The sequence below is a fragment of the Erpetoichthys calabaricus genome, chromosome 16, assembly GCF_900747795.2.
Source record: "Erpetoichthys calabaricus chromosome 16, fErpCal1.3, whole genome shotgun sequence".
In the NCBI taxonomy this organism is placed as follows: Eukaryota; Metazoa; Chordata; class Cladistia; order Polypteriformes; family Polypteridae; genus Erpetoichthys; species Erpetoichthys calabaricus.
In genome coordinates this window covers 59,290,530-59,318,029 of record NC_041409.2, presented here as the reverse complement: position 1 = coordinate 59,318,029, position 27,500 = coordinate 59,290,530, and the positions used below count along the sequence as shown (strand labels likewise).

Here is a 27,500-nt window from a genome sequence, read left to right as displayed (position 1 = left end):
GTCACATCACCAAAACCAAACCAACCAATCACAACAAAGCCAAACTGACCAGTCAGATTGCTCTATAGGACTGGACACACAGACTTTAGTCTTTTATTACATAGTACTTAGTAAAATGTAAAGACAAAGGAGACAAAAAAGATTTGGGGGTCCAGCATGGAGATCCCCATTAATTGCAATTTTTGCAAAAAAAAAAAATTAAAGTGGTTGACATTTTTTCAAATTGGATGTTTTGGTACACTCTTGTGGATGCTTTAAAGAAACGCAGAAGCACATTTTTAGTTCAAGCTGCTTTGGACAGAAAAGACAACTCCTATTCCTATTGGGTTGCCAATGTTTTTTTTCCAGCAGGGCAGAAGAGACGAAGTTTGAGGAGGATGTGATATTATGCATTTACCAGCCACTGCTCTATCACTCTAAGGCAGCGGTTCTCAATTAATTTCCAAGATATGAAAGGCGTCCTGATTATGACAGCAAGGGTGGCCAAGGTGTGCTGGTAGGAGGTTGCAGCCCCTGCTGGCTGCTAGTTGTGATTATACTGCTAGAGAGACTTACATGTATCCATGCTGTCCCTTTGAGTATAGACCTGATCTTTCATTAGCAACTGAAGCCTCAGTGGTGCAAAAGCACTTGGTGATACAACAGAATGCAAATGTTTGGTAGACCCTGACTCTATTACCTAACTCCTTGGGGGGCTTAAAGCTGCCTTATGGCCAAGAGTGACATGAGATTGTAACTGGGAGAAAATATCACCTTTGAAACTTGACTGGTGGGAAGAAGAGGTTAAATGTGTGTGAGAGAAAGAATACTCAGAGATGGGAATGGAGTACATGGTGCTACTTTAGTGACCAAGTGTGGCATCAATAGGCAACAACTGCACCCTTAGCCTGCATTTGTGTATATCATTTGCCCCAGTCCACGCTAATTGTGTTTGTTGCTATGCCATGCTTATTGCATAATATAGGAGAAGGGCACCTAAATGGAGGACCTTGGATGGTGCTTGTCTTGAATATTGTGGTCCTCACCAGTCCAACAGTCCTGTAGGAAAGTAAGCAATAAATGTATGAGAAGAAGACAGGGACAAATATACATTGGGACAGCTTCAGGGTGGAGTCCCAAACCATTCCCAGCCAAGCTGAAAAGTCACTCTACTAGAGAGATACGGGTCAACAACAGTCAAACCATTATCAAAAAGCTTAACACAAGAAAAGAACTACATATTGCCAGTCTTACATTAGGTCTATGCCAATGTTACAGCCACTTACTGTTCCCTAAATATCAGACATTCTCTATGTCAGAGATACACTGTACATGAATTCTTTTACAACAGAGATGATAATATTCCCTCATACAATTTAGCTATGGCTACAAGCAGGCTTATTCTCTGAGTGAAATGAAGCAATAAAGCAGGTCAGTAGTGAAGTGGAGACCAAGGCGGACATGTGGGAAGGCCACTGCAGCCACTCATGAATGCCTATATCAGCACACATAATTAACTTAATGGCACCCAGCAATTACAGCAGTACATATTTTTTCTGCTACATTCCACATGTACTGTATGGTTAATTAAGCGAAGAATTACAGTTAAAGCCAATCTGAATTTTCTGGTTGTTAGTAAAGGATTTGGCTTTCAAAGCAGCAGAATGCTGGCTCCTCAGCTGCTCAAACCATCATCATCATGTCATTTATTCCATCCTCGTGTGAGCCAGTCTGCAATGCTTGAAAGATTTACACCATCATCTACTCTTTGCCAAATACTTCTTAGAATATTGTAATTTGAACAGTATGGAGCAGTGAAATGCCAGATATTTTTATCATGCTACAGTGTAGTAAGTATTATGATACAGAAACTAAGATACTTGAGTTTAAAGCACACAGTTGCTAGTTCAGTTGCTGCTCGTGTCTCTCTGTGTGACCCTGAGAAGTCAGTTAACCTGCTTCTGCTCTTAGAGTATAAATATCTGTAAATAGTTGAAATGTATCCTAATATTGTATGATACCTAGGTTAAATGCATCATTTAAATGTATAATAATAATAATAATATTACATAATGTGGCTTTATATGGTACTTTGAGTGACTAGCCAAGAGACACCTTAAGACAAAACTCCCTTTCTTACTGGATCCATTCCAATTTGTCAGTCAGTCAGTCAGTCAGTATCCAACCCGCTATATCCCAACACAGGGTCGCAGGCATTCCAATTTGTGTACCATCTTAATTGATATGCAGAAGATGCTATATCATTTGCTCATCACCTCTATGTTTCTTATCTAGACTAGATGAACAGTAACGTAAGGATACTGTTCAATGACTTTAGTTCAAAATTCAACACAAGCATCTCACAGAAGGTGACTGAAAAACTGAATGGACTGGGCCTGAATACTTTCCTCTGCACTTGGATTCTCAATTTCCTCACAGAATGGCCTCAGTCAGTTTTGATTGGTTCTAACACTTCCAGTACCATTAAACTGACCACTGAATTATTTCTGGGATGTGTGATTTTAACATTGCTATTCACACTCCTGACTTGTGATTGTATTGCCAAGTTCAGCTCAAACCACATTATCAAGCTTGGTGGTGACACCAGTGGTGGACCTCATAAGTAACAACCTAAAGTTGGAATACACAGAGGAGACAGAACAGTTTCTGATCTGGTGCAATAGCAACAATCTGTCTTTTAACACTGCCAAAACAAAAGAGATAATTGATCCTGTCCATGCATCACTTCACATCAATGGCTCCATCATTGAAAGGTTTATATATGGCAAATTTCTGAGTGTAAATATAATAGAGGGCCTCTCCTGGACCCTCAGTTCTGCTTCTGGGGTCAAGAAGATATAGTGGCACCTCTACCTTCCATTATGACTGAACAGAACAGTCTTCCCTTCCTCCATTTCAATACTTTCTACAGTAGAGGGGCACTATAGAAGGCAACCTGAGTAGCTGCATCACAGTGTGATTTTGAAAATGGAGTTTATCCAACTAACAAACCTTCTTCAACAAATACTGCACTAGGAAGACGTACAGCATTTCAGAGAAACCCACCCACCCTTCCCATATAAGCTTTGCACCCCTGCTGTCTTGCTGGCACCACCGTGGCATTCATGCTTGCTCAGCTAGACTGTTTATGAGTTTCTTCCCCAGGTTGTCAGGCTGTAGGGTCTGCTGTCCTACCTTAACACCTCCCAGCCAGACTCTCTGGTGTACAATCACTTTGTGCTCTATATTCATTATCATCCTAGTCTCTGATATTGACATAAGTGCTTCATTACGCTCTTTACTTTCAGACTTATATGCTTTCACTTAATGGTGATACTGATCTGGCAGTCTTCCCTTGCATATTTCTTACAGGCTGTTCTTGTTCTATGTATTCTTGCACTCTTCTTTTTGCTACTCATGTTCAGAACATATTGCTATGCCACTTATGCCTAAGATACCAATATGTGCACAATATTGATAAGTGCCTATGAATCACTGGATAATGCTGGTATTTAAACTGGCCTGCAAGGTTATTGTGTTTATTGTTTCTTGTATAGTTATGTACCATGTCTCATACAGTTTTATAGCACTATGTGTTGTCTACGTTTTACGCATTCCACCATGCTTCTAGAGGCACACTATTTCTTTTCACTGTGTACTTGTATATGGTTGAGATGACAGTAGAAGTTAACTTGACTTGATGAAGTGCTTTGTGGTGGAATCCCCTCTGAAAGAAAAAGTGATCGATTGTGTTATCCTCAAGGTAAACCATCTAGCTTAAGAAACTCAAATCACTATTCAAGCATGAACCCATAGTTCACTTTTGCGCAGATGATAGCAATCTTCTGAAAATTGAGATGTCTATCATCTGCTTTGTCATGGCTATTGAGAACTTTCAATAAAAGTCCATATGAATGAGTTTAAATTGAGTGAAAGAGATAATTTAAAGTGCATATCATAACAATTGTCTAATGCAGTGGAAGTCATAACACTCAGGGCAAACATAACCAACTACAGTAATCCCTCCTCGATCGTGGGGGTTGCGTTCCAGAACCCCCCCGCGAAAGGTGAAAATCCACGAAGTAGAAACCATATGTTTATATGGTTATTTTTATATTGTCATGCTTGGGTCACAGATTTGCACAGAAACACAGGAGGTTGTAGAGCAAACGAACATTTGTCTCTTTTTCAAAAGTTTAAACTGTGCTCTATGACAAGACAGAGATGACAGTTCCGTCTCACAGTTAAAAGAATGCAAACATATCTTCCTCTTCAAAGGAGTGCGCTTCAGGAGCAGAGAATGTCAGAGAGAGAGAGAAAAAAGAAAACAATCAAAAATCAATAGGGCTGTTTGGCTTTTAAGTATGCAAAGCACCGCCATATAAAGCAGCTGCAAGGAAGAGAGCAATGTGAAGGTAGTCTTTCAGCATTTTTTAGAGGAGCGTCCGTATACTCTAGGCCAGTGTGCGAACAGCCCCTCTGCTCACACTCCTTCGTCAGGAGCAGAGAATGTCAGAGAGAGAGAGATAGAAAAACAAACAATCAAAAATCAATACGTGCCGTTCAAGCTTTGAAGTATGCGAAGCACCGTGCGGGAAGCATGTCGCTTGACAAAGCCGGAAGGGAGCAATGTGAAGATAATCTTTCAGCATTTTTAGATGAGCGTCCGTATCGTCTAGTGGTGCGAACAGCCCCCCTGCTCACACCCCCTATGTCAGGAGCAGAGAATGTCAGAGCAAGAGAGAGAGAAAAGTAAACAATCAAAAATCAATACGTGCTGTTTGATCTTTTAAGTATGCGAAGCACCGTGCAGGAAGCATATCGCTTGACAAAGCAGCCACATGTAAGCCCAGCTAGGATGGCAGCAATGTGAACGTAATCTTTCAGCGTTTTTTGAGGAGCAGCCGTATCCTCTAGGGGTGCGAACAGCCCCCGTGCTCACAATATATTTGAGGAGTTTTATTTAATACGTAATACTTGCTCTGGTTGGGTAGCTTTTCAGCCATCTGCCAATAGCGTCCCTTGTATGAAATCAACTGGGCAAACCAACTGAGGAAGCATGTACCAGAAATTAAAAGACCCATTGTTCGCAGAAATCCGCGAACCAGCAAAAAATCCGCGATATATATTTAAATATGCTTACATATAAAATCCGCGATAGAGTGAAGCCGCGAAAGTCGAAGCGCGATATAGCGAGGGATTACTGTTATAGTTCACATGCAACCCTAAAATTGACAATCAAAAGTCAAACCCATATTCTGAAAAGAAATTAAAACATTGAAGAACTTTACATCTCTTGTGAACCTTTTCTTTATTTTCACAAATTTCATATTTTTTAACACTGCTGGAATGACTCAACAGAGACAGTGGTGATTTTTAATGGAAAAGCATCAGGAGATTAAGCATAGTTAAAGGTATGTGCAATGTTTCATAAGCAGGTAGTCAAATCGATCTTTTATCAAGTTCCAGTATTCTAACCAGACAATCGTTCATTATCACTTACAACATTTTGTGGCTGGAACAGAGGAATGTGCTCTTGCGTGATACAGGCCAACTGAAGCCGTAATGTCCTTCTACCAGTCCTTCAGAGCACAGTTTGCCTACTGCCCTCCACTGCTTCCTATCTGTCAAAAGTGATCTGGAGAGTTGTTTTCTGATTCCCAGTGTTGGCTTCTGTCTCACTCTGACATTTCAGTAAGGATATTCTAACCCAGGGTACTGGATTCATGACTCGGGTCCCATATAGAAAGCACACAGGCAGACGGATGTAAAGAAAAGTGAAAATCTCCAAATTAACATTGAGATATGCATTTTCTGCAACAGTCTTTCTAGAAATTTGGCAAAGTTAAAACACTTTTGTGTTAATAGTAATAGTAATATTATCATGTGCAACATGTTCCCACTCTCTTGTACCAAGATAAACAAGATTTTTTGTAAATAATAACTCAAGTAGAATCATGAGTCTTTAAATAATAACTCATCTGCCTGTAAATAATAACACTCACAAGTTTGTTTCCTCGGGCTGGCAGGAGGCCTGAAACACCAAGATTCAATGAAAACAGTTTGCAGTTGTCTCACCAAAAAAGGGACTTGAATGCATTTCTAGGATTTAATCTTAATCAGAAGTCTGAAAAGCAACATGTACCAAAACTAATACCCTAATGTGGCAACCTAATAGTCCTGAGACTAAGTACTGTAAGTAAGTATCATAAGAGTTTTTCTGGGCTGAATGGCCTGTTCTTGTCACAGCTTTTCTATTTTGGAAAGTGAGCATCTAACTTACTTAAAGTTAGATTACAAAACCAGATCTTCATCCTTTTCTTTGAATTAGAGTGAGTAAGAGCTCCAGTGTGATCAGAGACACTAAATGGAACAGTCCTGTATGAGACTTGTAGTCTTGATTTGAATGACAGTGAGAGAAAGGTGAACCTACATGAAGTGTATGGAGTGACTTAAAGCTGGGGTCATGAAAGAGGGTTGACAGGGAGTGTGCTGGAAAATGTAATGTGACCTTTCCAAATATATGTGGAGAAAGCACAAAGAGGCTTCTGTGAAACTTCTGATTAGTCTGGGAAGGTCTAGCAAAACGTTCATGATGCTAATTGTCACTAGAGAACTTGTTAGATTTTTATGGCCTTATTTCAATGTTTTCCCCCATTAAATGAATGCAGTGAGCTGATCTATTAAGAATTGACTATCACCTGACCAAAAATGCCCTGTTGTGAGGAATGTTCTGTAAATGTCTATGCTGCACTATGTTTAATTGTTACAGTCGAGAAACCAAATATACAAACGTGAAGAACATTGACTGCACATGTAGTTGAGGAAAATGACAAGCTATTGCATCTCTCATAAAGAAGGTGGCATTACTACAGTTAGGTCCATAAATATTTGGACAGAGACAACTTTTTTCTAATTTTGGTTCTGTACATTACCACAATGAATTTTAAATGAAACAACTCAGATGCAGTTGAAGTGCAGACTTTCAGCTTTAATTCAGTGGGGTGAAGAAAACGATTGCATAAAAATGTGAGGCAACTAAAGCATTTTTTGAACACAATCCCTTCATTTCAGGGGCTCAAAAGTAATTGGACAATTGACTCAAAGGCTATTTCATGGGCAGGTGTGGGCAAGTCCGTCGTTATGTCATTATCAATTAAGCAGATAAAAGGCCTGGAGTTGATTTGAGGTGTGGTGCTTGCATGTGGAAGATTTTGCTGTGAACAGACAACATGCGGTCAAAGGAGCTCTCCATGCAGGTGAAAGAAGCCATCCTTAAGCTGCGAAAACAGAAAAAACCCATCTTGAGAAACTGCTACAATATTACGAGTGGCAAAATCTACAGTTTGGTACATCCTGAGAAAGAAAGCAAGCACTGGTGAACTCAGCAACGCAAAAAGACCTGGACGTCCATGGAAGACAACAGTGGTGGATGATCGCAGAATCATTTCCATGGTGAAGAGAAACCCCTTCACAACAGCCGACCAAGTGAACAACACTCTCCAGGGGGTAGGCGTATCGATATCCAAGTCTACCATACAGAGAAGACTGCATGAAAGTAAATACAGATGGTGCACTGCAAGGTGCAAGCCACTCATAAGCCTCAAGAATAGAAAGGCTAGATTGGACTTTGCTAAAGAACATCTAAAAAAGCCAGCACAGTTCTGGAAAAACATTCTTTGGACAGATGAAACCAAGATCAACCTCTACCAGAATGATGGCAAGAAAAAAGTACAGAGAAGGCGTGGAACAGCTCATTATCCAAAGTATACCACATCATCTGTAAAACACGGTGGAGGCAGTGTGATGGCTTGGGGGTGCATGGCTGCCAGTGGCACTGGGACACTAGTGTTTATTGATGATGTGACACAGGACAGAAGCAGCCGAATGAATTCTGAGGTGTTCAAAGACATACTGTCTGCTCCAGTCCAGCTAAATGCAGTCAAATTGATTGGGCAGCATTTCATGATACAGATGGACAATGACCCAAAACATACAGCCAAAGCAACCCAGGAGTTTATTAAAGCAAAGAAGTGGAAAATTCTTGAATGGCCAAGTCAGTCACCTGATCTTAACCCAACTGAGCACGCATTTCACTTGTTGAAGACTAAACTTCAGACAAAGGCCCACAAACAAACAGCAACTGAAAGCCGCCGCTGCAGTAAAGGCCTGGCAGAGCATTAAAAAGGAGGAAACCCAGCATCTGGTGATGTCCAGGAGTTCAAGACTTCAGGCTGTCATTGGCAGCAAAGGGTTTTCAACCAAGTATTAGAAATGAACATTTTATTTCCAGTTATTTAATTTGTCCAATTACTTTTGAGCCCCTGAAATGAAGGGATTGTGTTAAAAAATGCTTTAGTTGACTCACATTTTTATGGAATCGTTTTGTTCACCCCACTGAATTAAAGCTGAAAGTCTGCTCTTCAACTGCATCTCAGTTGTTTCATTTAAAATTCATTGTGGTAATGTACAGAACCAAAATTAGAAAAAAGTTGTCTCTGTCTAAATATTTATGGACCTAACTGTATATACCTGTCTAGGCAGCCCTCTTCTGGCTAAGGTAGCTATTTTCAAATGTGTTTATTATTAAATATATAGTACTTTGTTTCTGTTTACAGTCCATCGCTCACACTCAAGTGTGACTAAGAGGTACACATGTCTTAAACAATTAATTTGTTATGGAGAAAAATATGTGGACTTTGAGTTTGTGTTAGCATTTACAGGTGAAGAAAGGTCTCTGCTACAGTGCTACAATGAACTGTTTACCTCCAGAGTCAACTGCTCTTTAGTGGCTGGATATAATCACAGCCATTTTACCTTTATATGGTGAGGTGATGCTGTGTTGCTTTCCAACCTCATGTTTAAAGTCTTCAGAAAATGGCAACTTTTTACCATGCTCATCCTCCCATGTTAGCCTGAAATAATTTCTCCTTACTTTTTCAGTTGTAGTAAAATTTCTTCAGGATCCCTCTGTATTCATTTATTTCGGACATTTTAAGGTTGGCCATATATCCCTTGTAAAATAAGGTCACTCTGAAAGTAAAGAATTTGTAAACTTCCCAGTCAGTTTTCTGTGAAAGTCACTCTAAATGCGTTATCTCTCCTGGCTTCTAGCAACCTGTTACTGCAGCTATTAAGGCTTATCATGGGTACCATGTCTGTTTTATGGGGTTCTCTTTGTTCAGTGTCTGAAAACTATTCTGTCAAGTAACTGACATGAATCCAGTGTCTTAGTTCTCTTCAACTTTACTTACAACACTCCAAAATAATGTCTGTATGCCTCACACAAAAGGCTCCATTCTACAACAACATTCTGTTCCTCTTGTTACAATGTCTCTCAAACCAACTCAAAGAAATCTTCACCTGCTCTATGGCAGACAGAGAGTCTGCCACTCAAAGTATACAATAACTGAAAAATGCACAGAAAATGTTTTGTGACAAAATGCAGAAGAGATGAGAGAATTTTGCCTTCAAAAAGTACACACTTAGATATCCTGATTTTATTTGTTCTAAAAGTGCAATTTTTTGATATTTTAAAGAATGTGTGGGAGTTGCACAAATGTAAGTTTATGCTAGAACCCCCATCTCTGTTGACACTGCTTATGAAGATGATACTAAATCCCAAGAGAATAGTTATGGTAATAGCTTTGTTGTAATCCCCCTCTTTGAATCACCGCAAGCATTAAGTTGTTCTTCTCTCTAGTAAGGGGTAAAAGCTTTAAGCATCTTTCCTATTTATTGAATGCTATGTCTATTTTCATCTGAAGTCAAGAAATGTTCTTGAATGCCAAACAACTTTCTGTCTTTGCACTGCTGTTATCTTCTTCTGTTATGTCTACTGTACATACAGTCACCATAAAAAGAGATTCCTGTGATATTTTCATTTCATTTTCTTTCTTTTTCATATCATAATCAATACCTATTTGTCTATCAGCCTTGCACATTGTCTTGTATTTGCCTTGGGGAACACTTTGATCATGGATCAGCTCTTTTGTAAAATGAAATGATTGAACCTCCTGCTTCAGCATTAAGACAAGCTGATGTAAGCTGTTGCAAAAAAAGTGAGCCTGAACACCTGTGGCAAACTCGGGAACTGAGCTCTAATGGAGTGCATTAATGCCTTGTCTATACAAGAAATGAATTCAGATGCTCGGCTGTGGAACAGAAGCTCTTGGCTCTCTTTTGTATGCTTCTGTTCAGGACCTTGGAGAGTTCTCTTTTTTTATTCTGGATGTAAATAATTAATGTATCTTTGTCAATTGTGTGACGATATAAAGGTCCATTGGAAGTTTAAAAGCATGTTTACAGTGAGTTCATAATTAAAATCTACACAATGCTAGAAGTCTGCTTATCTGTTTTCTTATTTTAATTTGTATATTATGAGACAGCTAAAAAGAGCCCAGTCCAATTTTGCATGCTTTTTAGGTTTGCCTGTAACAAGACTTCACAGACTGTAGAAGGCCCAACAAGTTTGTGAATTTAAACAAAAATCCTCCCACATGCCAAAGACATGCATTTAGACTGGCCTCGTCAAAGTGCCTTTTGCCTTTCCAAGGTTCTTGTCATAATATTGGGGTTGGCGCCAGCTTTTTGTGTGTTTGAAGATGTGTGTTTAGAAAATGGGTAGATGGATTTTGGATTGGAGCAAACTCTACAAACATTCCTATTACTGTCATTTTATTTAATTAATCACTTTAATAAAAAATGTTAGCCAATGAAAGCTTACTAGCAGCAAAACAGCTGCCTGAGCTGAAGCTTTATCATGTCTTTTACAGAAGAAGCACGTTATGTGAGGGCTGGTTAGAAAAAAATGTATTTTCTTAATTAACTGTATTCACAAGAAAATATTTGGTGATGGAATGCTATCAGCTGTTGCTGGCACTTTTGTAAATCGAAGGGGATCCTTAGAGACATCTACATGTGTTATTCCTGCTAGCTTAACCCACCTAATCAGGCAAATGGCGTGTTCAAAGAGCTGAGATGGCATGTAAACAGCTTTCAGACCACAGCAAGGAGCCAACAGTCAGCATGAAGTGGAAAACATTTGTACAATTAAAATATACAACTTACATCAGGTTATGTAGTTAAAATTAAAAACAACAGTAGTAACAACAAATAGATGGCGGACAAACTCGTATCATGGTGTCACGATTGTCCATGTTGTCAGCCACAAACCCTGCATACTTGTTAATTACCTCCATAAATCCAATTAAGTATTGGCAGGTTTTTCAGTCATATGGCTGTCATCTGAGTCTCATCCGTCCGTCCATCCATCCATCCATCCATTTTCTAAACCCATTTAATCCAATTCTGTGTGTAACTTAATTTAGTTTTCAACAAAGCTCTTAGTACCCCATCAATGCTCTTGGAAGTGTTGTTTTTGGTATGAAGATACGGATGAGACCATACCAGACTTCCTTTATGTGTGAAGACGTTTCTAATTTTAACATTTACATCTTAGCAAATAATATCTGCCTCTTTTTTGTTAATCACTAGTGAAATCTGCAAGTTCATACACTATTTGCATCACAAAAAAATCAATCAAACAATGGGAAGACAACTATTGATCTGTCTTAATTGGTATCAGATCATGGCTATACCCTTTGACATCACCATTGTCTGATTGAAAACCTGTATTATCAAGAGGTTAGTGGGGCTCACCAAGTTTGTTATGTATATATGTAATCTAACATCCTGAGCTTAACATAAACAAAGAATGACACACACATATGGAACCACACCCTGTCTACTTAAGCACTGATTATGAGTGATGCCTGCACATCCTACCACTTCTTAATACTCTACATAGGGACTAAGTAGCTTTAACATGAACAACACAGGGGGTCTTTGGATAAAAGATACAACTAAAGGTGAATATACTGTGTCCCCGAGAATAACTTCGACACATGGATCCGTATACACATTGAGCAATTCCACTTACCAGCTAATGATACATTACTACCATCGTAGTGTTCTCTGTTGGGGGTGTCCCCCTCAGCCTACTAACCCTGTGGGAAAGAAAGTAGCAATCTCTCCTCACTGAATGCCCTGTATCCATTTTATTACTTTAATCAGTCAAGACGTACAAAGTATACAAATTTAAAAGCAAAGCAGTATTTTTTTTAAGAATAGAATAGTAGCAAAGGATCTAAATGATATAAGTGATAGAAAACAGTGAATAACAACGTCTGAGTTACGATTTTGAATCTTAAATTATTTTTGTGTTTGATCTCTCCCTCATTTTGTGGTATTTTTAAAGTCCTGAGCTAAATTCTGATGTTTATTTTAAATTTTTATCATGATGTAAATAGTTGTTTCATTTTGGCACTAATTTGGAAGCTGTTTTCATTTTATAGCAGTTATCACTATTTTGAACACTTGCCATTAGGACAGTTGCCTGTGTTTTTACAGGGTGTGTCCTCTGAGGTCGTGACCTAATGGTAACTGATGGGTTAAAAGGTCAGCTGTAAGTTAATGTCATCATCCGAGCTGAGGATTGAAAACCCTTTTCCAAACTTCCATTGGCTAATTTCTTATTTTGTTTTGTTACTCTGGTTTTGACCGTTTGCCGCTACTTTTTGACTATGAATTTTGTTCTTGTTTTTGACTTGTTGATTTTCCTGCTTTGATCTCCTGGTTTTGACCTTTTTCTATCCTTACACTCTTCTCCCAGTCTTCTATCATAACCTCATCATCTTGCTGACACAACAGTCTCTGGGTGTAAAGCCCTAAATTATACTTTTCCTGAAGACACAAAAACTGAAGATAAGCAGCAAAGGAAACATCAAACTTGAGGGTTGTCATAAACTTGTTAGTAAAAAGTTAAATTACTGGCAAAATGATGTTACTTAAATTGCACAACACCTGTGTCCCCCTAGCTCTTAATGCATAAATGCCCCTACTAATGACCCACTGATGGCAGCTGACTCTGGTTTGTTGACCATACTTGTGCTCCTTGATCTGAGCTCTGCCTTCGATACAATTTCTCATGATATTCTACTTGAGAGATTAAAATCAATTGGTATTATTGGCACTTCACATGCCTGGTTTAAATCTTGTCTCTCGGATCGTACACAGTTTGTACAACTAAAACAATTTCAGATCACAAGTTTACCCAGTTGTTAGTGGTGTTCCCTGGGTCTCTGTCTTGGGGCACCTTGTATTTATTATTTATCTTCTGCCTCTTGCTCATATCTTTAGAAAATTTTATTTACATTTTCACTGTTATGCTGACAATACACAACCCTATCTGTCTACTAAGCCTTATGCTACTTTTCCATCATCTTCCCTCTCTAACTGTTTGCAGGAAGTTAAATCATGGCTGTCTGCTAATTTTCTTAAGTTAAATAGTGATAAAACAAAGGTTCTTCTGGTAGGAACTAAATATTTTTTGGACAAATTTAATAATATCTCGTTGACTATTGATAATTCTCTAATCTCCTCTTCCTCCCAGGTTAAGAGCTTAGGTGTCATTTTTTGATAGCACCTTAAAATTTGAGACACATATTAATAATATTACTCTGTCTGCATATGTCCATCTACGTAATATCAGGCATTTACGCCCATCTCTTTCAGCTGCCAGCACTGTTATTCTTGTGCATGCCCTAGTTACATCTTGTGTTGATCATTGTAATTGTATCCTTTCTAGTCTTCCTCATAAACTCCTTTACAAACTTCGTTTGGTTCAGAATGCTGCTGCTCATATTATTACAAGAACCCCTTCCACTGAACACATTACTCCAGTCCTTCTGAAGCTTCACTGGCTCCCTGTTAAATATAACTCCACACAAGTGACCAAATAGTATTTGAACCCAGTGAGAGTGCAGACCACTGGTCCAAACAAGCAGAAAGAGTATAATTTATTTAGAGTATTGGGGTCAAAGAGATCTTAAATGTCTACCTTTCATCTCTTTTCAGAATATATATTGATGCAGTACATGGTCATGGGAGGCTGGACCCTACCCCAGCAGCATTCAGTGAATCAGTCCACAATAGGCCACAGTTACCCACACATCCACAATTAGATAATCTACCCTCTGCTGTCAACCTAACCTGCTTATATTTAACATATCGGAGAAGACTAATGTGAATGTCTGGAGAATATTAAAACTCCCCTTACAAAATACCCAGGATATGTAACCTTTTTGTCCTTGTCCTGTAAAATGTGATCCCAAACAGTCCCCCAGACTGATATTTAGTCTGTTATGTTGATCTCTTTTATAAGTTGCTTTGCATTAAAGCACCTAGTAACTTAATAAATGTAAAAGTAAATGCACCCAAGTCCTGCAGCAGCAGTAATCACTGAGCCTAGATATTTATTTTAATGAATGTGCCATTTGGTGTTGAGGTCATTGGGGTGTTGAGCCCATCCTATCCATAAATCCATTCTCAGATGCTCTACAGTGTGATACATGGCCATGGAGAGCCAAACCCTGCCCAAACAGCAAAGCAGAAACCATCCACAGAGATCTAAACCCAGGCCTCGCCACTAAGTTAACATATCACATATCAGTTTTGTTCTCAGTATTCTGCATTTAGGATGTTGTAATCATTGACGCCTTCAGTGCTTCCCTCTTATTAAAATGTAAATAGAAACTGGATATCTGTGAAATCGATATCCTCAACTATTTCATGGAATGTATTTCACAGGGAGGCCTGTCAAGGTTGGATGGAAATGCAAGCTCCTGTTCCAAATGCCATTTAAGCAGCAGAGTTTTTTATTCAATGGTCAGCTCCATCTGTGCTTTGTCATTTACCATTTGGTCATGTTTGACCATTCTTATATCTCTTCTTTTCTCTTTGCAGGGTATAAGCAGCCTCTTCAGCTCTTTAAAAGTTGTCCGGCTGTTACGACTTGGACGAGTCGCCAGGAAGCTGGATCACTACCTGGAATATGGAGCGGCTGTACTGGTTCTGCTGGTTTGTGTGTTTGGATTGGTAGCTCACTGGCTGGCCTGCATATGGTACAGCATTGGAGACTATGAGGTGATAGATGAACTGACCAACACAATCCAAACAGACAGCTGGTTATACCAGCTGGCAATGAGCATCGGCTCCCCATACCGGTACAATGTCAGCGGCTCAGGGCAGTGGGAAGGTGGACCCAGCAAAGACTCTCTGTACATATCTTCTCTCTACTTCACTATGACAAGCCTTACCACTATTGGATTTGGGAACATTGCACCGACCACAGATGGGGAAAAAATATTCTCAGTGGCTATGATGATGGTGGGATGTAAGTAGAAATGCAAATGCATGTTCTCCTCTATGCATCTAATGTGATATTCATATTTTGGTAAATTATGCTACCTCATCTGCTTAACATGAGAAATGTGTTTATATGTGGGATAGATGTATATACTTGTGAGATCCTTAAAATGCCACAAGCCCGGTCTAGTGGTAAAGCGTGGCTGAAGAAAATGTGAAATGTCATGCACAGATTATGTCCTTAACCATATATGGCCATCCACCTGGTTTGCTATGACAATTGGTTTATGACAGTTTAGTTGTCATTTCTACCCAACCTTCAATTTCAGTAGGAATTCAATGTATCGATGCCATACCACTTAGGATATTTTAATGTCATAAAGTTCAGGTTTCATGTAAATGGAGCAGAAACTGCATTATGGCCTTATTGAAGAATGTTAGTCATAATGCTATCCACCAGTCTATTCTTGGAATCGGTTTTCATCCTTACTGGGTTGTTGAGAACCCACATCTGTCCTGGCCTAATGCATCCAGGTCATCACCCATGTATACAATGACCAATTGTGAATTAACTTACATCTGGTGTTTGGGAGAACAATGGAATACATGGGGAAAATGAGAGAACATTCAAACTGGGCACAAAGAGTAACTCAAGGAGGAATCAAACCTGGGTGCCTGATAATTGGTCTGTTGACCATTAGTCATATCTCTTGTATTTTTATATCTCTCTATTATAAAAAAATCCTGGAAGAGAAAGACGGGAGACGAGACGTGATCTTCACGTTAAGATCACAGAAGACACTTAAAAGACCCATGAGACGAAAAAGAATGGTCATGGAGCATCTCGCAGAGACCTTAAACATGAGGCTGTGTGCCAAGGCATTGACCCAGGACCGTCTCACGCTGACGTAGAACATGAGATTGTTGCAATACATGCCCTACTTACAACCAATATCAAATAAGAAAACAGGCAGCAAAACATTCAGTCGTCTAAATGATTTGAGCACACACAGATCCAGGGTCTCAGCGCATATAAAACATATAAGGACAATACATTATAAATGAAATGTCGACGACTAAGTGAAGAAGAAAGCAGCGCTGAGAAAAGAGATTCAAAAGTGTTGGAGAGAAAAAAGAGCAAAAAAGAAAAATATTAATCTAGGTGCAAATTTAGAAAATAAGGAAAGTAATTATCAGCCCGGAACAAGTGGAATTGAAAAAAAGCACGTCCAATCGGGTTCAGAATTAAAAGACAGAGAGTAACAGATAAAGTAGAACTTCATAAAGACGTTCATGCTATACACATGCAGAGCAGGTTAGAGAATATGAAAGCAGTGGAATTCAAAAGGCTCAAAAAAAAAAAACGGCACGATACACATGTGGAGAAAGTTAAAGAATATGAAAGTAGGAAAATTAGAAAGTATAAAAAAAAGAAAGTAAAGATCGCAGTAGCACAAACAAATGGAAATTATTACTCGAAAAAGGGAAAATAATCACCACAGACCAGGTGACATTGAAAAAAAAAGCAGGACAAAGTGAGGTCAGAAATAAAAGACAGAGTAGAAAACAAAGTAAAACATCATAAAGAGGTTAAAAAACAAGGGGGCCAAACACATGCAGAGCAGGTTAGAGATAATGAAAACAGTGTAATTCAAAAGATTAAAAAAAAAACATAGGCTCGAAACACATGCAGAGCAAGATACAGAATATGAAAGCAGAAAAAAACGACAGTGTCAAAATAAACAAAGTAAACATCGCATTAGCGCAAACAAAGAGAAATTATTACTCGGAGAAATAACGAAAAGGCGAATAGAGATCGAATATATGGACATAGATAGATAGATAGATATGACATATCACCTATCTATCTATCTATCTATGTCAGAAGTATGTAAATATTGTAAGGCTTTGAAGTTTAAGTCAGAGAATTTCAAAAACAGGGTTTACCTCACATGCATTTATTGGTTACTTTGCAAAATAAATTATTAACTGCTGATGATGTAGATCGTTTTGTCTGTGCTAAAATTCCAAACAGAGAAACCTATCCTGAATTATGGTACAAAGTCATTAAACACATGTCTCACTGACCTCATTTAAAAGATTCAGCATATTGGGACTCCAAAGATTCCAAATATTGTTTTTTACAGAAGTTCTGAAATAAAAGTGAAACTAATGAAATAGCAACAATTCACAGAAAAAAAAATCTTAAAAGTGTGTATCCGGAAAACCAAACACGGTGGTTGGTGAGCAAAGAGAGCAGGGGGCAAAGCTCCCTAGTATATATATATTGTGAACAACAGGGGCATGTTCAGCCGCTCTAACCCGACATAGACACAAGTGCAACACACAACACACTTTATTTTACAGAGGGGAGATGCTTTTCTTGCTCCCCTGAGCACAGCACAGTATAATGTACCACAATACAAATCTCAGTCCTTTACTTCTCTTCTTCTCTCATTTAATCCTTCCAACTCCACTCCCTCTCTGATAGAGCTTCGTCCACCTCCTCCCGACTCTGGCTCCTCGAATGGAGTGAGGCGGTTCCAGCTCCTGGGAGTGTTCCAGGTGTCTCATCAGTCTTACCTAGAATCACTCCCATGTGGGGTGGAAGTCCACTACAGCAGGGGTCCCCAACCCCCGGTCCGCGGCCCACTACCGGTCCGCAGCCGTCTGACAGCCAGGCCGCGAGAGAACTGCCAGCAACGGCGACTCACTCAGACTTTTCAGAGCGCTTGGCGGGCGGGGCTTTGCAGCGGCGCAGAGAGAGGAGAGAGACCGAGGTGACAGAGTATTACAACAAAGTATTTTTATGGTCCCGACAGTTTCCCCATATGACATGAGTCTATAGAAATCACGTTACTACGAAATACATTCAACAGATGCTTTCATTACAACGAAGTGACCTTGAAATGCTTGAACGAATCATCCACAGAGCAGTTAGATCTGTGGTCGCAGTTCAGTTGTGCACGTTTGCACAACGATCCCCAAACAGAAACATTGCAGAAAAATCTCTTTCTTCGAACTTTCCTCGTACTGTTTTTTTTTTTTTGCTCTTTTTGTTGTCTGTGGTTATCATTGATTCCTTTTGCTTATTGCTTGTGAACATTTGAAAAACATCCATTGGAATTTAACTCATTGTCACCCTCCTATAGAAACGGCAGACACGAAAAAAAGATTGCAGTGTTAATGTTTGTGATGTGCAATCTGTTGGAATGACAAATGTAAAGCATATGTCTTTGTTATATGCAAAAAAAGAAGAAAAATCTCAGATTGCAAACGTATGCGAACTGCTTAATAACTTTAATAATAATAGAAATGTTATGTAAATTGTGTATAAAAAAAAAAAATTGTGTATCTCAGGGGAGGCATTGCCTCATCAAAGCTCTTTCCCCCGGTCCCTTCATTCCATTGGTGGCTCAGCCAGGTAATGGCTGTGGCCACCCGTCACACTACCTCTCCCTCAGCTGAGCCTTGTGTGGCGAAGCATCCTGTCCTTCAAGGGCTGCTCTCCAAGATGGGGAGTCGACATCATCTGGACCACAGTTCCGTCCTGCAATGAAAAGATAAGAAAGCGACAGAGACAGAGAGGCACTCTGCCAATGCCGACTCCAGGTGTCCATTGCCACCCTAGCAGGATGGTGCCTCCACCCATGGCCCACATGATGGCACTCCTAGCACTGTTGCTCCCCTTCACATTCCTGAGCTAAATTCTGATGTTTATTTTAAATTTTTATCATGATGTAAATCGTTGTTACATTTTTGCACTATTTTGGAAGCTGGTTTTCATTTTTTAGCAGTTGCCACTATTTTGAACACTTGCCATTAGGACAGTTGCCTGTGTTTTTACAGGGTGTGTCCTCTGAGGTTGTGACCTAATGGCAACTGATGGGTTAAAAGGTCAGCTGTAAGTTAATGTCATCATCCGAGCTGTGGATTGTAAACCCTTTTTCCAAACTTCCATTGGCTAATTTCTTTTTTTGTTTCGTTACTCTGTTTTTGACTGTTTGCCACAAATTTTTGACTATGAATTTTGTTCTTGTTTTTGACTTATTGATTTTCCGGCTTTGATCTCCCTGCAGAGATGGAAGCAGTGCGGGAAGCCCTGCCTCACCTCATGCCCAACTGAGTTTGGGTCATCTCCCTGCCCCCGCAGAGAATGGCCTTCCAACAAACGTGAGCACATGGGCCAATGTGCTGCACTATTTGGAGACCTGGCTCTTCCTTTTACTCTGGGGTGCCGCGACAGCCTGGGTCTCTCTATAGCACACAGAGAGACCCTGTACTGTCTGTATCCCTTTAGATTTGTGTGTAGCCACCGGTGATTTGGTGGGTCTCTGAAGGTTCCGAATACCAGCACAAATACGCCGCTCCGGCTCCCTCTCTCCCACTGCCAAACAGTCGGTCATCTCACCCACACTTGCTGTTGGACTTCCAGCTACTCACCTCCCTTCAGATGTCACATCCAGGGACAATTTGCACGGAGTTCTGGTGTATTGTACGGTACAGGATACACTTACCTGTAACATTGAATCAGTCAGTGTGGAGATTCCAACCTCATGCCTCTTCACGTATGCATCGACCACTCTCATTGGCTCACGGTCGTCCTCTCCAGTCCCTCAAAAAAGCTCCTTAAATAAGTGAGCGCCTGCAAAACAGAATGTATGGGTTGGAGAAACCCCTCCAACTCCCATACATCAAATGCATTAGCACATATATTGGCTGGTGGAGCGCTCACTCTTTGTTCCTCCTTCCCCTCTGACCAGAAGCCAGGTGACATAGACCTCTCCTGCATATAGTGCATCCGGAAAGTATTCACAGTGCATCACTTTTTCCACATTTTGTTATGTTACAGCCTTATTCCAAAATGGATTAAATTCATTTTTTTCCTCAGAATTCTACACACAACACCCCATAATGACAACGTGAAACAAGTTTACTTGAGGTTTTTGCAAATTTATTAAAAAAAAAAAAAAATTGAGAAAGCACATGTACATAAGTATTCACAGCCTTTGCCATGAAGCTCAAAATTGAGCTCAGGTGCATCCGGTTTCCCCTGATCATCCTTGAGATGTTTCTGCAGCTTAATTGGAGTCCACCTGTGGTAAATTCAGTTGGTTGGACATGATTTGGAAAGGCACACACCTGTCTATATAAGGTCCCACAGTTGACAGTTCATGTCAGAGCACAAACCAAGCTTGAAGTTAAAGCAATTGTCTGTAGACCTCCGAGACAGGATTGTCTCGAGGCACAAATCTGGGGAAGGTTACAGAAACATTTCTGCTGCTTTGAAGGTCCCAATGAGCACAGTGGCCTCCATCATCCGTAAGTGGAAGAAGTTCTAAACCACCAGGACTCTTCCTAGAGTTGGCCGGCCATCTAAACTGAGCGATCGGGGAGAAGGGCCTTAGTCAGGGAGGTGACCAAGAACCCGATGGTCACTCTGTCAGAGCTCCAGAGGTCCTCTGTGGAGAGAGTAGAACCTTCCAGAAGGACAACCATCTCTGTAGCAATCCACTAATCAGGCCTGTATGGTAGAGTGGCCAGACAGAAGCCACTCCTTAGTAAAAGGCACATGGCAGCCCGGCTTGAGTTTGCCAAAAGGCACCTGAAGGACTCTCAGACCATGAGAAAGAAAATTCTCTGGTCTGATGAGACAAAGATTGAACTCTTTGGTGTGAATGCCAGGCGTCACGTTTGGAGCAAACATGGCATCATCCCTACAGTGAAGCATGGTGGTGGCAGCATCATGCTGTGGGGATGTTTTTCAGCAGCAGAAACTGGGAGACTAGTCAGGAAAAAGGGAAAGATGACTGCAGCAATGTGCAGAGACATCCTGGATGAAAACCTGCTCCAGAGCGCTCTTGACCTCAGACTGGGGCGACGGTTCATCTTTCAGCAGGACAACGACCCTAAGCACACAGCCAAGATATCAAAGGAGTGGCTTCAGGACAACTCTGTGAATGTCCTTGAGTGGCCCAGCCAGAGCCCAGACTTGAATCAGATTGAACATCTCTGGAGAGATCTTAAAATGGCTGTGCACCGATGCTTCCCATCCAACCTGCTGGAGCTTGAGAGGTGCTGCAAAGAGGAATGGGCGAAACTGGCCAAGGATAGGTGTGCCAAGCTTGTGGCATCATATTCAACAAGACTTGAGGCTGTAATTGCTGCCAAAGGTGCATCGACAAAGTATTGAGCAAAGGCTGTGAATACTTATGGACATGGGATTTCTCAGTTTTTTTATTTTTAATAAATTTGCAAAAACCTCAAGTACACTTTTTTCACGTTGCCATTATGGTGTGTTGTGTGTAGAATTCTGAGGAAAACATTGAATTTAATCCATTTTGGAATAAGGCTGTAACATAACAAAATGTGGAAAAAGTGATGCGCTGTGAATACTTTCTGGATGCACTGTATGCTCAATTGGGTCATCTGGAGGTTCAGGGTAGCCCCTAAACAGGCCTGCCAACTTTGCTTTTTCTAATTCACCGGCGAAGTTCTGCGACATAAATCCCAACCCCTTACCTTCTTCAGGGTGTACAGTTTGGCTCCTCACCGCCCCCTCCCTCTGTAGAAAAGACCTGACCATTGGGTATGGCAACAGGGAATTCAAAGGCCGCCTTCTACTTTGGTCCTCCCCCGGATCCTTGAGGTAGGTCCGGCAGCTCTTTCTGGCGAACAGTTAGGCTAGATCACCTTCGCTCGACCCTTCCGAATGTATAGCGTCAATGTCTTCTCCAGTAGCGCTCTTCAGCCACAGACAGGTGTCTGAGCTTTCTCTGGCTAGGGGATAAATGCAGATAAATGATGTAAAACAATTGCAAGATGCCCCAGTCTTGTGTTTAGCACTTACCCCCATCTAGAACCCTTCTCCCGCTGTTTCACTAAGCCTTCCATGCCTCCAATGACGCTGTGTGTCTGGCCCCTCGCCATCATCAGACCCTGCTTGTGCCGTCTTCTGCCCATCGCGGATAGGTGGGTGGTGCTCTCAGTGGTTTTGGCGTTCTCCACTGTGCTGTTGCTCTGTGTGTGCATGTGGTTGTGCTACAAGAAATTATTTAATACGGGTTTTCTGTCTACCGATGGCCAGGAACTCCCATTTGGGATGCCACTTGTGAACTACTGGGGCATGTACAGCTGCCCTAACCCAACACAGACAGGTAAAGACAGAAGGGCAACACACAACATACTTTATTTTACAGAGGGGAGACACTTTTCTCACTCCCCAGAGCACAGCACAGTATAACGCGCCACAATACAAATCTCAGTCCTTTACTTCTCTTCTTCTCTCATTTAGTCCTTCCGTCTCCACTCCCTCTCAGGTAAGCTTTGTCCAGCTCCTCCTGGCTCCTTGAATGGAGTGAGGCGGATCCTTTAATTCAGCTCCTGGAAATGCACCAGGTGGCTTATCAGTGTTACCTGGAATCACTCCCAGGTGTGGTGGAAGTCCATTATATTGTTTTGCAGCTTTCCCTGGCAGCCCAAATATATATATATTGTGTCAGACAGCCAGGGATCTTGCCCCACCGGGACGCCTAGAACACGAAAGGACCGGGAGAGGGGCAATACCTCCCCCTGGACGCAAGATGGCAACCCCCCTGGATACCATCAGGGCCACGGAGCTGTGGGAATCCATGGCCTCCGCCAGGGGGTGCCTGGATGATTCCAGAGTCCTGGAGGACAGCACGTCCACCACAGCCGGAAGTGCTGCCAGAACTTGATCAAGGAGCACCTGGAGCACTTCCAGGTGTGGTATAAAAGTGTCCGCCTCACTCCACTTGGGAAGCCAGAGCCGGGTGGAAGAGGACGGAGCTTGCTAGAGAGGAGTGGTGGCGGCTAAAGAGAAAAGAGGACAGAACTGAGCCTTGTGATTTGTGGTGGTATAGTGTGTGTGCAACTGTTCTAATAAACAGTGTGTGTTTCTGGGACATCTGGAGTCCATGTCTATCTGTTGCCAGGCGGATCTTTCACAATATATATATATACTAAACATTAAGCCTGTTACAATAACGGGCGCTAGAACAGTAGTGCATTCTCTTTGAGAATTTTCTTTATGCTCATTTTCCTGTTCCTCTCTAGATCTATTTGCTCTTCTGAGTCTTTCTCTTTTAGCACTTTTCTGACGCTCATTATCTTTTTTTTCTTTTTTGGGTGGCATGTTGTTAGTAGATAGTCACAGTAATATAGGCTTGTACGTCCGTAATATTTTCTGTTACAGTAATACTGGCTTGTATGTGGCTGTAATATGCGTCACTGTATTGTGTGCCTTTAATTTTCTCTCACAGTAATACTGGTTTATATTTCCATAAAATGCCTGTAATTTCCCTTGACAGTAATACTGGCTTTGATGTCCGTAAAATGCGTTTAATTTTCTGTCACAACAGTGGGCAATCAGCAGATTCTCCCCAGCAACTGATGTAATGTGTGGCGTGTAGTTGATAATCGTGCTTGTGGTGTCTCTCCAGCAAGTACTGTGCACTTCCCCAGCAAGTATTTTAATCTGTGCTGGCGTGCAGCTGATTATTGCATGTGTGGCGTCTCCCCAGCAACGGATTTTATGTGCGCAAAAATAAATCTACTTTTAAAAGTCATCCTATTGTAATATCATGAAAATTCGTATATTTAGGAAAACCCCTTCAACGACTGACACTTTACACTTTACCGGGCCAGGCTTCTTAATCGCAAATCTGACATCCTCAGAGTGAACACTTGCACAACAACAAACACTAATCCCACCTCTTTGGGGAAGCTGGTCTCCACGTCTCAGTACCCGATTGGATTTTTCATGCCTTTTGTTTTAAGTCTTACCTCATTTCCAGAAATCCGATTGGATTGGCTGCGCGATATTTTATAGGTCCCGCCCTCTCTGTTTTGCGTGACGCGTCAGGCGGCCTTTGAAGCATTGCACTGCGCCCCGTGCATGCGCACTTCACCAGAAGACACACACACACGGACACTGGACGCACATAGGGGTTTTATTAAAGAGGATATAGAGAGAGAGATAGAGAGATAGTGAGAGAGGTCGCCTTTTGGTTTTGGAAATACAGTGCTTGTTTTTTCTATGTATTTAGAGCAAATTTATCTGCACAATCTGTTTATTCAAACTGAGTCATTTTCCTTGGCTCTTGAGTTTCCATTTTACTAATTTAGCCATATGTAATGGGCGATGCTCTCTGATGAACTTACTGTATGCCTACAAGAATCAGCATTGCATTAACTAGAAAAAGTTTTTTTATGAAGGAAAGATTCATGAAAATAATTCTGAAAAAGTTAAATGACGAGTAACCTCACATTCAGTAGTTCACTCATGCAGGGCCATCTTAACAGCATTATGGGCCCTGGGCAAAATAGTGTGCTGGGACCCCTATTTTGATAGCAAAACAGAAATATACATTGCCATCAGAAACATAGTAGCCCCCTATGCTCCTGGGGCCCTGCACTCATGATTACCTATAAGATACTAATATTAATTCTCAGGAACAGGAATTCTCAGGAGTAAGAGTGGTTAAGAACTCACTTTGGGACAGGAATAATTACGCTGAGTGCTGCTGTCTGGCTTTTAAAGGTTGAACTGCTGTGTTGGTCTGTTGGAGTCAAGGTTGAGCTCACCGTGAACCTGGCAGGAACATGATTGCCTGTTCAATGTCTTGAGCTTATCTGACCAGTCATTAAGTTACTGTAAGACTGGTGACAATGAAGGGATGATGATCTAGGTAGAAAGATCTATTCTGTTGCATGTATTATTAATTATTTTCAGGATTGGAGTCTACTGTATGTATCCAGCATTGGGTGAAAGGCAGGAATGAACTCTGGACACATGACCTATTCTCATATGAGGCTAAATTTTATTACCGGACACAGTAACCTGGAATACCTGGAGAACATGAAAACTCCACTGGCCTGAACTTGTAACTGAAACTCAGGATACTGGAGGTGCTAACCACTGAGCCACTATGCTGTTTTATTTTCTTTATTCTTTTTTAAAAAAATAATAGATTAGTCAGGCTGCCAAACCATCATAATGGCATTAAATAAAGCTGCTTCTTTGTTTCTTGTTTGAATATTTTTGATAACAGAACTGTATTCACCGCCTTTTTGTCTGAAGAGTTTGCATGTTTTATGTTCTGTTAAACAGGCACAGAAGAACAACTTGCTCATTGTCATTCATCCATAATTTGGCAAAGAAAATTTAAACAATAATGCTGACAAGTAGTAACACGGGCCTAAAGACAAGATGTCACAACTTCAGCACAAAACTGTTTTAAGATTTACACTGAGGGTGAATTTTAAAAACATACAAATGGAGAAACAGAGAATTTAGCAGAGCAATGCTTTCTTTTAAAGTGAGAAATTGGTGTCTAAAAAAAAACTGTATTGGAAGAGGGAGCTGCCTGACCTCAGAATGTGCTAAAAAAGCCTTGACTGATCATTTGGGTCTAAGCCAGGATGACATTAAGGCTTCAGTAAGCACGTCAGAGCGCTGGGTGAGACGTGATGGTCATTGCTCACAGCTACAGTGACCCTGAATGACTTGGCTGTATGTGGGAGCCTCAGAATTAAAGTGGGTTTGTGATTCCTTGTTTGCCATTTGACAGAACTGGTCACCAATCTATTTCATTACATCATAAACTGTTTTCTCTTGTTCTGCATGAAAAGATGAGATTAAAAATTTTACAAGGCTACCACTACAAACAGCATGGGGTAGATAACAAAATAAAAAATAAAATTTTTGGGTGGAGTATTCCTTAAAGTGGCATTGTATTATACATACAGAGCCTAATTCTGTGATTGATATTTTATAATTATTATGGGACCATTCACACACATCTATGCTTACTCACGCAGTGTGCAGTCAACCTAATCATCATGATTCCTATTTCTTAATTGTATTTTTCCCTTATTTGTTATTTTTACAATATTATTATTATAATTTTAAATAGCTTGTTGTCATTTTGGTCACTTTCTTTTCCTGCCATTGGGTTGCAGTTGACATGGGACGTCATCGGTGTCCACAGAGCACAGTTCTGTCTAGAAGTTGCATAGCTTATATCACCTGCGTGACAGTATAAAGATCAATATGTCCAACCCTTATTTATCCCTGGGTTTTGTGGATTCCTATAAAAACCCTTGTGCTACTGTATTTGTTTTGTTATCCACTAAGATCTCTTGGTTCCTGACTTTAGCATTAATAGTTCAACTATGGTTGTTTGGGTTATGATTTTGGGTTTAATGCACTTTTGATATTTTTTTTTGGTAACAACTCCTGGCTTGTTTTTACAAATCTTGTCCTGGCTCTCCAATTACATTTGGTGACATTCCTGTGCTAACAATAACATTGTAGCGGTCAGGGGCCGCTAAGATTCACACCGTCCAAGCTGACGGTGATTTATTTATTTTAATACATGAGATCCCAGGAACGTCCCCAGCCTTGGATCGACCCACACACACTCACGACTGAGACCAATAAAGCACACTGGGAAAGGCAAACAATAAAGAGTATAATGAAAAACAATTAACTAAATGAAAACAGTAATACCACCCCTGACCCCTTCGGCGATATTACATTTAACATATATACACACAAACACCACACAGCAAAGTCCATGAAACCAAACCGGACGAAATGATAAGTGACGAAGTTAAGTCCAGCGATCTGTATGTTGAAAGGATGAAAGAAAACACAGTCCTACCGGTAGTTACTGAAAGGATGAAATCGGATGGATGATTCAGGAGCGCTCCACCCTTCCGGAAAACCAATGAATCCAAATGCAGTCCTCAGTGCACAGGTAGACAGTGATCCAGACTCCAACAAACGAATACAGTCCAGGACACAAAGATTAATTAAAGTTCCAACAATAGCAGGCAGCAGGCAGCACGACAGATAAACGCAACACACAACGCACCAAACAAAACAAACTTTTCTTTCCTTTTGCCCTCTGCCCTCCTTTTAACTACCTTTGATCACCTTTGACCCCAGCAGCCCCTGAAAGGACTGCTGGGAGATGCAGTTGTTATTTAGTAGCACCGCTACAACATTAATGTGCATCTCTTTGGGAAGATGGAAGTAAAACTGTGATATCTGATCAACAAATGAACTCTACAAAGAGAGCGACTAGGGAAGGATTCAAAGAAAGTCTCCTGGAGATGTGAGGCTATCGTGCTAACAATACATTGCATTGCATTGTTATAGAGTCAGCAGGCCCGGTCTTAGGTATTATGGGGCCCTAGGCGAAAGGGAGGTCCAGGGACCCCCTGAGGGGGGCAGAGCCCCCCTGGAAGCTCTGCGAAATGCGTGAAAATTAGACCAAGGAGACGTT

General features: G+C 40.8%; 1 protein-coding gene across 1 annotated transcript in view; it reads left to right on the top strand.

The window, feature by feature from the left end:
• Positions 1-27,500, top strand: part of kcnh5b (potassium voltage-gated channel, subfamily H (eag-related), member 5b) — a 380,353-nt gene that overhangs the window by 136,518 nt on the left and 216,335 nt on the right. Inside the window, exon 7 of the mRNA XM_028821982.2 lies at positions 14,785-15,214. Within this exon, the coding sequence (XP_028677815.1) occupies positions 14,785-15,214 (430 nt within the window). The remainder of the gene's footprint in view (positions 1-14,784; positions 15,215-27,500) is intronic.